This window comes from Primulina eburnea, chromosome 3 (assembly GCF_022965805.1).
Source record: "Primulina eburnea isolate SZY01 chromosome 3, ASM2296580v1, whole genome shotgun sequence".
Classification (NCBI taxonomy): domain Eukaryota; kingdom Viridiplantae; phylum Streptophyta; class Magnoliopsida; order Lamiales; family Gesneriaceae; genus Primulina; species Primulina eburnea.
In genome coordinates, this window is record NC_133103.1 from 9242889 (window position 1) to 9256865 (window position 13977).

At 31.8% G+C, this 13977-nt stretch overlaps 2 protein-coding genes across 4 annotated transcripts; both read right to left on the minus strand.

The window, feature by feature from the left end:
* Window positions 1–889: 889 nt before the first annotated feature.
* LOC140826101 (uncharacterized) lies at window positions 890–4099 on the minus strand. Of its 3 annotated transcripts, XM_073188234.1 has the most exons (14): window positions 3672–4097; window positions 3379–3516; window positions 3141–3222; window positions 2907–2983; window positions 2673–2788; window positions 2486–2594; window positions 2291–2407; window positions 2083–2174; window positions 1928–1994; window positions 1749–1830; window positions 1575–1666; window positions 1284–1427; window positions 1018–1191; window positions 890–987 (listed from the first exon to the last, which is right to left on the minus strand). In XM_073188234.1, exons 1-13 carry the CDS (start codon window positions 3933–3935, stop codon window positions 1045–1047), a joined length of 1527 nt encoding a protein of 508 aa, XP_073044335.1. In that variant the 5' UTR covers window positions 3936–4097; the 3' UTR covers window positions 890–987; window positions 1018–1044. The 3 variants fall into 3 exon arrangements, with proteins under 3 accessions (XP_073044335.1, XP_073044337.1, XP_073044336.1); XM_073188236.1 differs by lacking the exon at window positions 890–987 and having other exon boundaries at window positions 992–1191; window positions 1284–1345; window positions 3672–4099; XM_073188235.1 differs by lacking the exon at window positions 890–987 and having other exon boundaries at window positions 992–1191.
* Window positions 4100–8384: 4285 nt separating this feature from the next.
* LOC140826114 (probable pectate lyase 12) lies at window positions 8385–11313 on the minus strand. Its single transcript, XM_073188249.1, has 4 exons — window positions 11041–11313; window positions 9197–10103; window positions 8736–8938; window positions 8385–8642 (listed from the first exon to the last, which is right to left on the minus strand). The coding sequence occupies exons 1-4, from the start codon at window positions 11175–11177 to the stop codon at window positions 8465–8467; spliced, it is 1425 nt and encodes a 474-aa protein (XP_073044350.1). The 5' UTR covers window positions 11178–11313; the 3' UTR covers window positions 8385–8464.
* Window positions 11314–13977: the final 2664 nt, after the last annotated feature.

Consider the following 13977-nt stretch of genomic DNA (forward strand, 5'->3'; position numbering starts at 1 on the left):
TGAATTCCATCCTTAATATCTATTCTATCTATTCTTCTATGCTATATTATTAAGTTTGAGATATTTAGAATAACTAATTTTTGAAGTCAATGTCTGTTTAAATAATTATATATATTAATAAAATATTAAAAATTTAATGTACTTCATATGTAGTTTAGTGGATATAATCTTTGTTTCTTTTATAGGAATTAAGTTGTGGGTTCAATTAATGCGTAGGTTTTTTTTTTTAGTTTATTTTTTCTATTTATTTTAAATTCATATATCAAAATTGCAGTGTAATATCTCACTATTTCTTATAATTATATTTTGATCCTCATTAAATATAAACCAAATGAATTATAAAAATTATTATACCAATACGTAATACGTGCATCGATACACTAGTATATATATCTAGATGCAATTCTTTAGGCATCAAGAGTCATGTTAATGGAATCCCACCATGCCGTGTCTCGATCCTTCAGTCGTCAGTCTGAATCATCGAGTAGGAATATAGTTAACTAGGAGTTAAAAGCAGACTCTGAAATCGGGACACCACCTTTTGAGCATTGATTGTCCTTTAAATATTTGAAAACTTAGATGTCTGGGCCAAGATGATATTATTTCAGTAGCCCAGTCCATGTCTTTTTTTTTTTTTTTACCTAACTCACCTTCAGTTTTTTACTGAACTCTTTTTTTCCTCTCATATTTCTGAGATTTCATCAAACAATTTCCAATTTTCTCGTTCTCTCTTGTTCTTCTTTTACAATTGTTTTAAAAAATATATCTCATAATCCAACTTTAAAGTTTCCTGTTTATTGCAATATTCGTTTTTATATATGTATTATGTAAAATGATTTATTGAAAAAATTACAATCATTTATTCATATAGCTATCAAAATATAAATATAAATGCGAAAAATATTTCCAATCAAACATCTTACACAATTTACGTAGTTTCTTGCTGATTGTTTGGGATATAGGGATTTTTAAAATATTTAAGTATTTAAGATGTCTAAAAACAATCCGTTTCAAAAAAAGATGTCTAAAAACAATCAACTTGCCTTACAATTTCCAGTATATGCCCAATTTATGCAGTATCCCAGAAACCACAGCCCAGAAGGTAATCTCAGCAAATATTACATACAAAAGAGTCCCCAGCCTCTCACTTTTCCACACATAAATGAAAACATGCTTCTGAATCCAATTCACCTGACAAAAACCAACATAAAATTTGATATTTAAAGCTTGCAACAACATAAAATATCAAAATTTGTTGCAATGTATTATAGAGACAAACTTACCAAATTGTTATCTGGATTCTTGAAATACCATCCATTTATAAATGCTGCGAAAATTCCTTGAGCTGCCATCACGAAAACCAGCATTGCATTCATACCGATCCACTCCAAGAACAAGAACGGCATTCTGAACCCCCATATGTCAATCTGTTAAAATTTTCAACAAGGGTTTGGATTCATTCCATTGGAAATGATTTTGAATGGCAATCTGACTTCATTTTATGACTCCCATATGATCAAAAAGACGAAAGAAGTAAAGGACTAATTATATTTTTATCATAAAAATATATTTACCAGTATGTAGAAGGCAGAGAATACGATTCCAGCTGCACCCGCAGTGAAACAAACATAGCTAAAACTATAGAGCTGCTTGTTGATAGGAATAGCTGCAAGAAAATTAATGAAATTTTTTCTTGAATTATTGAAAATCGTCCAATCGGTGGAAATTTCAGAATATCCTTTTTTTACCATCTGTAAAATGCAAAATACAGGCTAATGCTAGTAAAACAACCCCCATTGAAATCCATTGCTTCAGTCTCTCAGCATGCCCCTGCATAGTGAATCCATCTGTTTTTACATACTAAGCCATTGATCTTCATATAATTTTCCATTTCGAAATATATAGTAGTATTACCAAAGAAATTTACCTTGAAATGAATCAAGACATGCCCATAGTGAATTCCAATAGTACCTGACATGATTGCTGAAATTGAGCTGCAAAAAAACGAAAAACACATAAAATTTTCTTGAAATCGTGTAACTAAGAAGACGAACCAGCATTAGAATCATGAAGGATCGCAACCTTAAAAGTCCTTCAGGCTCGAATGGAGCGCGACACCATGTGGGAGCATCTTCACGAAGCGAACCAGAACTAGGAGAACTAAGTGTACAAGCCTGCATATTTTCTCATTATATATCCATGAAAACGGAACTCATGAAATACAATATAATCATTGAAATTCTTGGGAAATAATGAACTAAGAATTTGTTTTCTATTTTTAAGAACCCACCCTTAAACGTGCCCAAACCGGTTGAGTGTACAGATGATTAACACCCCAAACTTGTCGATCAACATACCCAACTGCATTGCACGCCGGTCCAAAATGTCCTCTCATCCCACATTTTACCTAAAAAATGTCAAAATTTTGTAGTTCATGTTTACTGAGATATAAACATGTGGTACAGAAAATCTTGGTGTTTTTTACAGTGTATCTCTCGATTTTGTCACCGTTTTGCGCTGAGAAACTCCAGTCTGGAACATATAGACTGAATAATGTCACCATGTAGATAATAAATGCAGTGAACCCTCCAATCCTAAAACCGAAACAAATGTCAATCTGTTGCTTCATTGTAGTACAGAAAAAGATATGATACATTCAAGACTTAGCTTACCATTGCCATTTGTATGTGGTGAAAATCGAGAAATGGTCGAGGTTTTGGCTCGTTGGTCTGACCTTGGTGGTGAAGGTCTCTATTAAAGCCACAATGAAGTAGACCAAAGCTATTCTCTGTTCCCATTTGTACATACAACACATAAGATTGGAGTTTTTGGATTTCTTTTCGATTTCCATAGCCATTTTGTATCATTAATACACGAGTTTATGAAAAACGATGGAACGCTCGAACCTGAAGAATGCCACACCATCGAATCTGCTTCATGTCGACACCATAAACCAGATCATTTGGTGCATGAGAGTATCCTCCTGCAGGTCATAAAACGACAAATGTTGAACATGCCCTTTTTTCGATTTCTGGAATTCAAACTCCAACTGTATTCAACCCCATATCAAACGTTTGTTACCGAATGTGAGGTATATGTTTTGTGCTCAAAGAATAACAAGTATAAAACTCAATCAATACCTTGTAGCAGAATTCCCCAGAACAGAAGCTTTAACGTCCTCAAAGTTATCTTTCTTACTGCATAACTAATCTCTGGAATTCTCTGCAAAAATTAAAGTTTGATCCAATTTGAGAGCAGGACTGTCTGAATATGGGGATATGCACGATAGTAGCCCTCAGCCCTCGTATGAAAAAAAAAAATCTAAATTCTGGAATCCGGCCTTGCACTAAAGATTGTAAAATATACATTATATTGTACCTTAAGGGCAAGAGCTACGGCAACACCAACGATGAAGAGGAAAAAGGGCATTACAAAATCAGCTAATGTGCATCCATTCCAAGGCGAATGATCAATGCGCGAATACGCCGCCCCAGCATCATCTACCAGTACCATCAGCTGTAAAAACACCATAAATTCCTAGTTGATCAAGTTCCAAAAACTGATATAAAAATTAGCGGGGAACGTCTTAATATATTCGAAATGTCAGAACCGAAAAGAAAGGATTTTCGTTGGCGGGGCGAGATAATGTAGCACTAGCAAGCTATTCATACCACAATAGTGAGACCTCTAAATGCATCTAAGGTTGCAACCCTTTTCGTCTTTTGTTTTAAGAGAAGGTGCTCTTCCTTCTGTTCCTCAGTTTTCAAGTCCGAGGTCTCCACGCTTCTCGGCTCAATCTCGTTGCTGATATAATGAACACCACTAGTTCTTGCATCATTCTTCTCCCCGTATACATGCTTATGATCATCCTTCTTTTCATTTTCAAAATCCGTTCTGGCCCCGAATCCTTCTTCCAACTTCCTCGGATCCTCCATGGGCAAGTACTTTCTGTATTATGGCAGACAAATTCTTGCAAAGGGTTGTATTTATATTAAAAAAGGAAAGACGAGATTAAGTTAGATGCCGGCCGTTGTTGGGAACTCACATGGACGATAAGTTTGGCTTCCCTCCCAAATAATAATAACAATAATTTCTCAGTACATAAAAATATTAAACTGATTAATTTATAAGTTGTTATATATCATTATTTGTTTTAGAACCTTTAAGTTGTAAAATCTTAATTGAAAATAGGTGGCTAAGATTTTTTTTTATAATATGATAACGGAGTTTCATTTAAAGATGTTGATTGCGAGATAAAGTTATAAAAAAGACATGATATACTACGGAAATAACTCAAAAAATTATGAATTTTGGTAGGGTTATGTCCAAGATACAAAATTTGTCGGGATATGTGGTTTTTATGTATCAAAATAATATCTTATTATGGTGGCCCAGCTTTGGTTGGGCAACTTATTATGACATCTTATGAAATCTTTTTTTAAAAAAATTATCAAACATTTTGTTAGGACTAAATAATTTCATCAGCTAAGAGAGAACAAATTATATCGTTTAGGTGTGATTTAAAATATTAAAGTTGTATAATTACTATCGTATATAGTTTTTGGTAAAATAACAAACGTTTATTCTTATAATTGGTATTAGAACTAAGATCACATCTTTGATTATCATTGAATGCAATGTGCAAAATTATTGAGAGAGATTTTTGGAGCGTCATAATTGTCACTATTAATATAGAGATGAAATCATGACGTTTGAGGTAGTGTACGTTAAAAATATTGGAGATGCACTTTTACCACTATATTATTTTTGATAAAACAATTAACGTTTGATAAATTGTAAAAATACTTCCAGTCAGACAAATCAAAGGTAAATTCTTGAGACAGGACAAATAGCAAGTCCCATTGCTGGTGAGCTAGCTAGCTGTGATCGTTATCACCTGGAATTTTAATTAAAAGATTAAGACAAGACGACCTTGTCTGCCGTTGTCCAATATTTGTTTAATTACATTGACCATTTAAGTAATTTTATGCGTGTAGACACTCGAGAACTGGCCCTGCACACATTTTACCTCGATCAGTGGGGACTTTCTCTGGATAAGGTCCATCCAATGCTCAAGTAAGATAGAAGAAGCCCAAAAAATAATACTCGGCCAAAGAGTCGATGATGCGCATGTCGACGTGACGATATTAGTAATATTTTTTTAGGAAAACAATTTTTCATATTTAAACTTTGAATATTTTGGCCTTTTCAGTTTTTTTTTTTTTTTTTTTACGATATGGCAAAAATTAGTGACGTGGTTGACTTGTCCAACGTTTTTGTCCTTGTAAATGATTGATTCTGTGTGGTGGAGGAATCTTTGTGCCTGAATTAATAGTTTATTCGACAGCAGGGATCGATTAACCCAGACATTACTATTGGAGACCATTATATATATATCTATTATCTATTACTTATATAAAAGAGTCAATCTTTTTAGAATTGTGATTTGTCTTTTAAGTCCTTCATTAATTTATAAATTTTAATTAATTATTAATATTAATATAGTATTTTTATTATTAACTATATATTATTATTATTATTATTACTTATATAAAAGAGTCAATGATTTGTCTTTTATGTCCTTCATTAATTTGTAGATTTTAATTAATTATTAATATTAATCTATTATTATTATTACCTATATAATCTATTATCTATTACCTATATAAAAGAGCTCATCTTTTTAGAATCTTTTTAAAATTATGATTTGTCTTTTAGGTTCTTCATTAATTTATAGATTTTAATTAATTATTAATATCAATATATTATTATGATTATCTATTACTTATATAAAAGAGCCAATACTTCATTAATTTATAGATGATTTATATTTAAGTCTTTCATTAATTTAAATTGTGATTTGTCTTTTAAGTTCTTCATTAATTTATAGAGTTTAATTTAATTATCTATTATCTATTTATATTATTATTATATTACATTATATTATATCTATTATAAAAGAGCCATTTTTAGAAGTGTGATTTGTCTTTTAATTCTTTCATTAATTTATAGATTTTAATTAATTATTAATATTAATCTCTTATTACATACATATATATCTATTATCTATCTATTATTACATACATATATATCTATTATTATTATTATTATTATTAATATTATTATTATTACCTATATAAAAGAGTCAATCTTTTTAGAATTGTGATTTGTCTTTTAAATTCTTCATTAATTTAATTGTGATTTGTCTTTTATGAATTGTTGTTTTGAACCAAAACATGTTGATGATGTTGTATATTCCTTTATGGCTTTGTGATGGCATGAGATGATTAAACGGAATTAAATTTGTTCACTCTTATAACATTACATGTAGACAATTATTATTACATCAAAGCAAGGTTTAAAAAATTGAAAATAAATCAATAAAAAGCATGTTGCAACTGTTTCAATTATGTTACCAAATTTACAATATGTTTGATTGCACCAATTGTGTGAAGCTAAATATCGAGATCGTCCTAAGGTATTGCAACTATAATTAACTTTATATGCTTAAAAACATTTAATTATTTTTTATACTTTGTTGGGTGCAATAGTTGTCCCTGCTTGGTAGAGCGATCGAACCGTGGTGCTTGAGCTGTTGTGCGGTTTAAAAGATTTGAGTTGCACCATTACCACTAGCTATAGCTTTTGGTAAAGCGTTAAGCACTCGGTCCTACAATTGGTATCAGAGCCAATGTCACGGATTCAATTCTCATTGATTGCAAGGAGTGCTTTATTAGGAGGGAAATTGTTGGGTGCAATAATTGTCCCTATTTGGTAGAGCGATCGAATCGTGGTGCTTGAGATGCTGTGCGGTTTAAAAGATTTGAGTTACACAATTACTACTAGCTATATCTTTTGGTAAAACGGTAAGCACTCGATCTTACATACTTTCTCACAATTAATTTTTCAAGTACCACATAACAATGCTGGTCCAATATGAAAATGAAATAGCTAAGGTGACATTGTTCGAAGAGGTTGCTGAGACATTTATTGGTTGCTCCATCAAAAAATAATTGACATGCATACTAAGGTGAATTAAAATATTTATTTGAATAATATTATAATAATCTAATACATATTGCCAATAACTACAAATTTTATATTGCATAAAAAAAGTAATTTGGAGCATGTAACAATACTTGATCAACAAAGAAAATAAGATCACAATTTTCTTTTCAAATTAGACAAGTCTGTCTCAACTAAAAATGGAATAACATCAATAATTGTGGATGGATTGGAGAAACGATAACTCAAGAGAAATACTGATAAGAAAACAAAGAACTGAAACATCAATGAAATATTAAGAAAAGAATGAATGCAAAGGAAAGGGCAAAACAAATACAACATGAAGATAAGAAGACACGAAATAATAAAGAAATGACAAATCCACAGAACAATAAACAAAATTCATCATGTTCCAAAGGAGAAACCATAAAATTCAAGATAATGAAAAAATAGATGATTTCAGTAAAATGATGAGGAAACTTAGACAAAACAGTTACATAGAGATGACCCAAAAACTGAAAATTAAACAAGAAAAAAATTGATAATGCTTTTTATATTATAATATTCAATAGAAAATGGTTCTTTCGATTTCACTCAATATAAGTGTTTTATGTTCACTTATTCGTTACAACGTTTATTCACCACGTGCAACGCACGTGTTACTTGCTAGTATTATATAAAAGGATAATTACAACTTTCATTCGTCATATTTATCTCTACCATTTTAGTTTGATATATCATCAAACCCAAATCTTAATCTGGTATTTTATTTTTTATTGCAATTTTAATCCTCTGTTCTTCAATTTTTATTTCCGCGAGTCTTTCAATGCCAGGACCAAGTCAATATATACTGAATATTCCAGCATCGCAAAAAAATCAAACATCTAGAACCAAAATTACATTTTTCTTATACAAAATTATTAGGATTTTTTAATACAACAATTTTGGTAAAATATAAGAAGATTTATTTATAACATGGTCCATTTCTTGTGTTTTAAATTTGTTTATTTATCTCGCAGAAGATTTAAAGACAGAATCATATTATTTTTATATGATTGTTACTATTTATTATTAATAATTGATGTGCAAAAAACTTTTTGGCGTTTTGTGACCCTAAAGTCAAATAATATACGTGAATTGTCAATTTTCGAATGCGAACATGCCAACGAATAAAAAGACATTCCGATTAGCATTTTTATATCTTTCGGTAAGATTTATTTTTTTATATATATATAACATTCATTATGATTTAATTTCCTATTTTTGATATCAGAATTTATTTTGTTAATTAAAGATTTTTCATTTTTGGAAATATTTTTGATATTCTATGTGAATCCTAGCTTTAACCATTTTGAAACTCACTTTTGAAAGCACCAAAGAAAAAATTTACAAAATGTAAACTGCCTGGTACAATACAATGCATAAGGGAAACCACACTGTTCTTCTCATTTATATGTATTTAATTGCCGCAAAAACAAATTATTATTAAAAAAATTATTAGAATGGAGTCGTAAGATTTCAGCTTATTGCTCCTTGAATAATCACCATAGTCCTCGAAAACGCCTGCTTGTGTATCCGAATCGGCTCCAGAAGCAGAACCGTCGGATTCAGATGCCCACTTGCCCAGATTATTGCCCCTATTCAGCAGAATCAAGATGAATAAAACTGAAGGTTATTTATATTAGTATGTATATCTATTTGATTCGATTAGTTGAAGAAAGGAAAAAAACCTGCTGCTAAGAACACCAGCATTGAGTGTGAGCAAGTCAATATCTGTAGCAGATCTAGGCTCAATGCTATAAGCTTTCTCGTATTTCACCTCCACACCCTGTCCAGATGCCACAAAGAATGCTCCATTCACCATTATGTCCCCCTCACTCCTCCAATTCCAGTCCCTCCATTCGTCCTCCGGTGTATCCACCCGTTTCGTCACCTGTAAAAACGAATAATTCAACAATGCGTAGATCATGTACTGCCACGCACTGTAATGGACTCTGCTAGATACTATTTTTGTATAATATCACCCTAAAATGGATCTTGAATTATATGTGCATGCTGTAGGCCTGCGAATCCATGCAAATGAGGTTAACATAATAATGAGCTCTTCTAGTCACTATTTCGCGTTCATGCTTCCCTTAGTATGCTATGTCTTTGAACTACTTGTATATCAGTACAAATTTGATGAGAGTACCTCCTTCACATTGCTATCAGACGAGGCGATATAGCGATTTCCTTGGCTGTTGATGGTAGGATTCCCACTCCCTCCAATGGCATACATTTCCCACCTAGTGAAGTCATTGTTCACCACATGTATGTACCCTCTTCTACATCTTGGCATTCTCTGTACAAGTTTCTCTCCAAAATGGTTAAAAGCGATGGTCACCTGCATTCCCGAGTCAGGTAAGTAGTCGTCGCTATGGCCAAGTAGCATCACCTCATTATGATGAGAAAAAATGTTGTTAGATATAGTAATCCCCGTCGACCCCATCACAGCATCTATCAACCCATCCTTACAATTCGACAAGGTACAATGATCAATCCAAATGTCCCTAGATCCAAATATCGAGATTCCATCCCCGTCGGATTGGCTACGCCATCCATAATGGGTGGGGCTCGACCTTATATTAGTCTCTCCTGCTTGGTAACAGTCATGAATATGAATGTTGTGGATTATCACATTACTTATATATTGTAAAGTTATACATCCCCCACCGGTTATTTGCACCTTCGCCCCTCGGCCATCTAGAGTTTTATATGAGTTGAAGATCAATTCTTCGGACAGATGGATGAGCATGTTAGCTGAAAATACGATCCATAAAGGCTCAGTTTGGATCACAGCGTGTCGAATTGTGCCTGCTTTTGGATTTACAGGGTCGCTGTCTGATGAATCAGTGACAACGTAGTAACGTCCACCCTTGCCACCGAGGGCATATTGGCCGAATCCAATGGCACAATCAGCCAATTTCTGGCGGTTCTGTTGCCAGTTGATGTTGCACCGCCAGCAGTCGTCTGTGGGATTTCCGGTCAGACAAGTGGATGATTTTTCATCGGTGGAATAGGATAGCATTTGCCTTCTTGAAAGTGAGATATTCACTTTTCTGCATGAGAAAAAACAGCCAAATGCATGATTTCTTGAAGAAGAAACCAAATTTACAAAACAAGAGTAAAAGGTTTACGTATGAAAGAAAGGAATTGCAATCAAGTGGATGCATGCTTTACTTGTTATTAGCAGTGCATGTGATCTGTATGAAAGGAGATACACATAGGATTCCATTGAGAAGGAAAAGTTGCTGGAGGACCCCATTTGGTAGATTAAATCAACACCATGCCATTCAAATTGTGTACTAAATAATTTTTTAATAACCAAAAGTTGGATCTCATTGTTTCATATTATATATAATAGATACTAGTAAAAAATTATTGAATTTATGCCGATGAAATGAATTTGATATTGGACTGTTCTCTTGTTAAAGTGTACTGATATATTTCTATCGCGACCAAAGCAGGATGTTGGGATACACGCTAATCTAGCACTTAGATCACATGTATTGATCATGGAAAGTAAAAAATAATACAACTCCTTAATTAGGCAGATAATGTTGCAGAAATTTCTTCCCGGTCGGTACTTTTACGATATCTTGAACAAAAGCACACATACGTGAACAGTCACTGAATTCCACAACACAAAAACCCTCTCTAATTAACATAATGAAAGAGAGAAAACAATGAACAATTGCGAGATTTATATATACTTTGGTATGTACGTACATCGAATGGTTGTATACATGTCTTCTATATATATATATACAAAGATTTGACCACCTCTAAGAGCAGTTGGTAAGATAAGTGTCATAGATATTCCATTCAAAAAAGTAACAAAATCGAATTTGTTAAAAGATGAAATCACGCGTGGGCGACTACGGCCAACACTGACAAACATAAGTAACACAGCAGCTGCACAGATTAATGAAACAATCCAAATGCAAACCGAGAGATTTTAAGAGCAGAATTAGATGTCATAGCTAGATTTCTTGCCTGTGGACATGACGAGCAATGGCTTCGGGGTCGGGGTGCTGACCAGGGAGAGTGAAGTTGCGAAATGCTGAAACCTGGTGAGAAATTAAGCCCGCAACCAACATCATGAACACAATGCAGCCATTGCTGGTCAACATGTGGTTGGTTTGGTTGTTGAATTTGTGAGTTCAAGTGTGAATAATGAGTGGTTTTTTAGAAATTTGAATACTCTCAGTTTTTGAAGGGCTCAATGCTAAGTGGACTGGAGAGGAATTTAAGGGTAGTGTAGTTTTGTTTTAGTGGTGGCATTATGGCGTTAGAACTAGAAAATATCTATTCATACTAAATCATATTAATTTATCAAAAATAATTAATAAAAGGAGCATAAATATAGATTATATCGGAAGTTTCGTTTTTATTTTTGGGTTTTTATTGTCTTTTATCATAAAAAAAATTTCATTTATTTAAATACAATCTATAAATATTCTTCCCACGTAATAAATAGTACAAAAAAATATTAATATAAATAAATATATTCTTACCATAATAATAATAGACATACCATTTTACTCGTTAAAGTGAACCAAAATCTCGAGTGGCCCATAAATTATCCAAATTGAGGGCCCACGATTTTTAATTTTTTTTATGCGATGGTGAACTTAATTAATTAAACATCTCACACAATAATTAGCAGATGAAATCAAATAGTTTTGGGGTCTCGCTCTTACCACTAGACCAAAAATCCTTAGCAGAAGATGTGAAAATTGGAAGGTTGGCTTCCAACAAAGGCGATCGAGTTCAATTTACATATTGACATACGAATGCATCCAACTATTCATATGCATTTAATTATTCTTATATATGAGGTCCGTGATTTTTTGTAACCCGCATATAAAAATAGATACGAACCAATTGGTATGATCTTATTCATAGATTAATACCTTAACGCTGCGTTTGGTTGCCTTAATTAGGTAGGTTAAACTTTTTTAAACCCACGTACTCAAATGTTTGGTACGTTTTTATTTAACCAAGTCAATCCTTCATATGAATGATTAGGTTATATTAGGTGTGATAAAATAATCACTCCTCGCCCCCTAGGATTATTTATCTCACTCCTAAAACATCATATATTTCCAATTTTACCATTCTCCTAAATTCAAACTCACCACCACTTCCTTACACCGACCGTCGCCGACCACCCCCTCCTCCTGTCGACCAATAGCCGGACCGCCGCCGACCACCGTCACAAAACTGGAAGGACAATTTTGTCAATTAATCAAAATTATTTATCACATTCTTAACAATCATACCAAATATAATATTATTTTAACATTATCTACTTCAATCATTATTTTTATCATTTCTCTCTTAATCATTTCATTATTTTATCTTCTAAACAAAAAACGCAGCCTAATAATAATAGCATCTCATCTACAAAAATATCTCTATCAACATACAACATCACCAACATAACTAACTAGCCATTTAATAAACAGATATTTTACTAAAAACTAAGAACTTTTCAAAAAGTCAAAAAGTCCATTGAACCAAGAAATACACGGACGTAAAAAAGGTATGCATGTTTTACAAAATCATTTCACGTAGAGTGTAGGATCGAATGCTTGTCGTTTTATCAAAAGCTATAGCTAGTAGTAATAGTGCAACTCAAATATTTTAAACTGCAAAACAGCTCAAGCACCACAGTTCGATCATTCTACCAAGCAAAGCCAATTATTGCACCCAACATAAAGCTTTTACCAATATTTTCTAAAACATTATATTAGAAATTAAAAGCCCATAATATTGCTTAATAAAATATATATGTATATATATATAGTGCAAGCAACAAAAATTAAATAAACTTTATTATTTTTTTTAAAAACTATTCAATTGAATAAATTAAAAAACAATATTTAAATATTATTGTATAAAATATATTTTTATAAATGCATCGTATAGTGCATGAATTTAGTAATACAAATAGATAGATGTACAATTATCCGGAGCAAAAGATAGCCTCAATTTCCAGCTTCTAATGATGTTGTTGGATACAATGGCAACAAAACTTTCGGTTTCCTAAATCTTTTTCTTCTTTCAACTCCGTAATTTGCTCAATTGAGTATATGCTACATAACCATTTATATATCATAGTCACACGCTTCATTTTATAATAATTTGAATATAATTTTTTTAATGGTATTGCTCATTTTTTTTAATTATAATAATATTAAAATATGAAAAAATATCGAACTGATCAAACAAATTTTACAAATTATATGCATTCCACCATAACCATTCAATATAATGATGGCAAAAACTTGTGTGAGACGGTCTCACGGGTCATATTTTATGAGACAGATATTTATTTGGATAATCCATGAAAAAGTATTATTTTTTATGCTAATATTTATTTTTATTTTTGAACTCCTGGGGTCCAATATTTACTCGTAGAATCCAACTGTATACTTTGTTGACTTAATTTATTATTGAACAACGTTATTACACTCCAAGTCACATTTCATCTTGATAAATTCCTCAATAGTCTGAGTTCTTAAAATAAGTATTATTGTTAAATTTGTCAATACCTATAAATACAGAAAAAATACTCAAAACAATTTCTAAAATATATTATTCATTAAAACAATGGCTTGTTCCATTTCCAATTTCTGGAAAAAAAGTAATGTTTCATTCTTATTTTTCCATATTTTCTTATTTTTTATTCTAACTTTAAAAAATCAAACTTTTCCATGATAGTTCACTAAATGGAATAAGGTAAACTTTGGTAAAGAATAAAAATAGAATGAAATGACAGTTCTATTTCATTTCAATGACATAAAAAATGAAAAAAAGAATGAAGCGAAACTATTTTAAACAATCAAATAATTTTTTAACTAAAAAGTCAAAATAATAACTACTCGAAAAGTTGAAATAATACTGGATGGAAACTGATCAAAATTT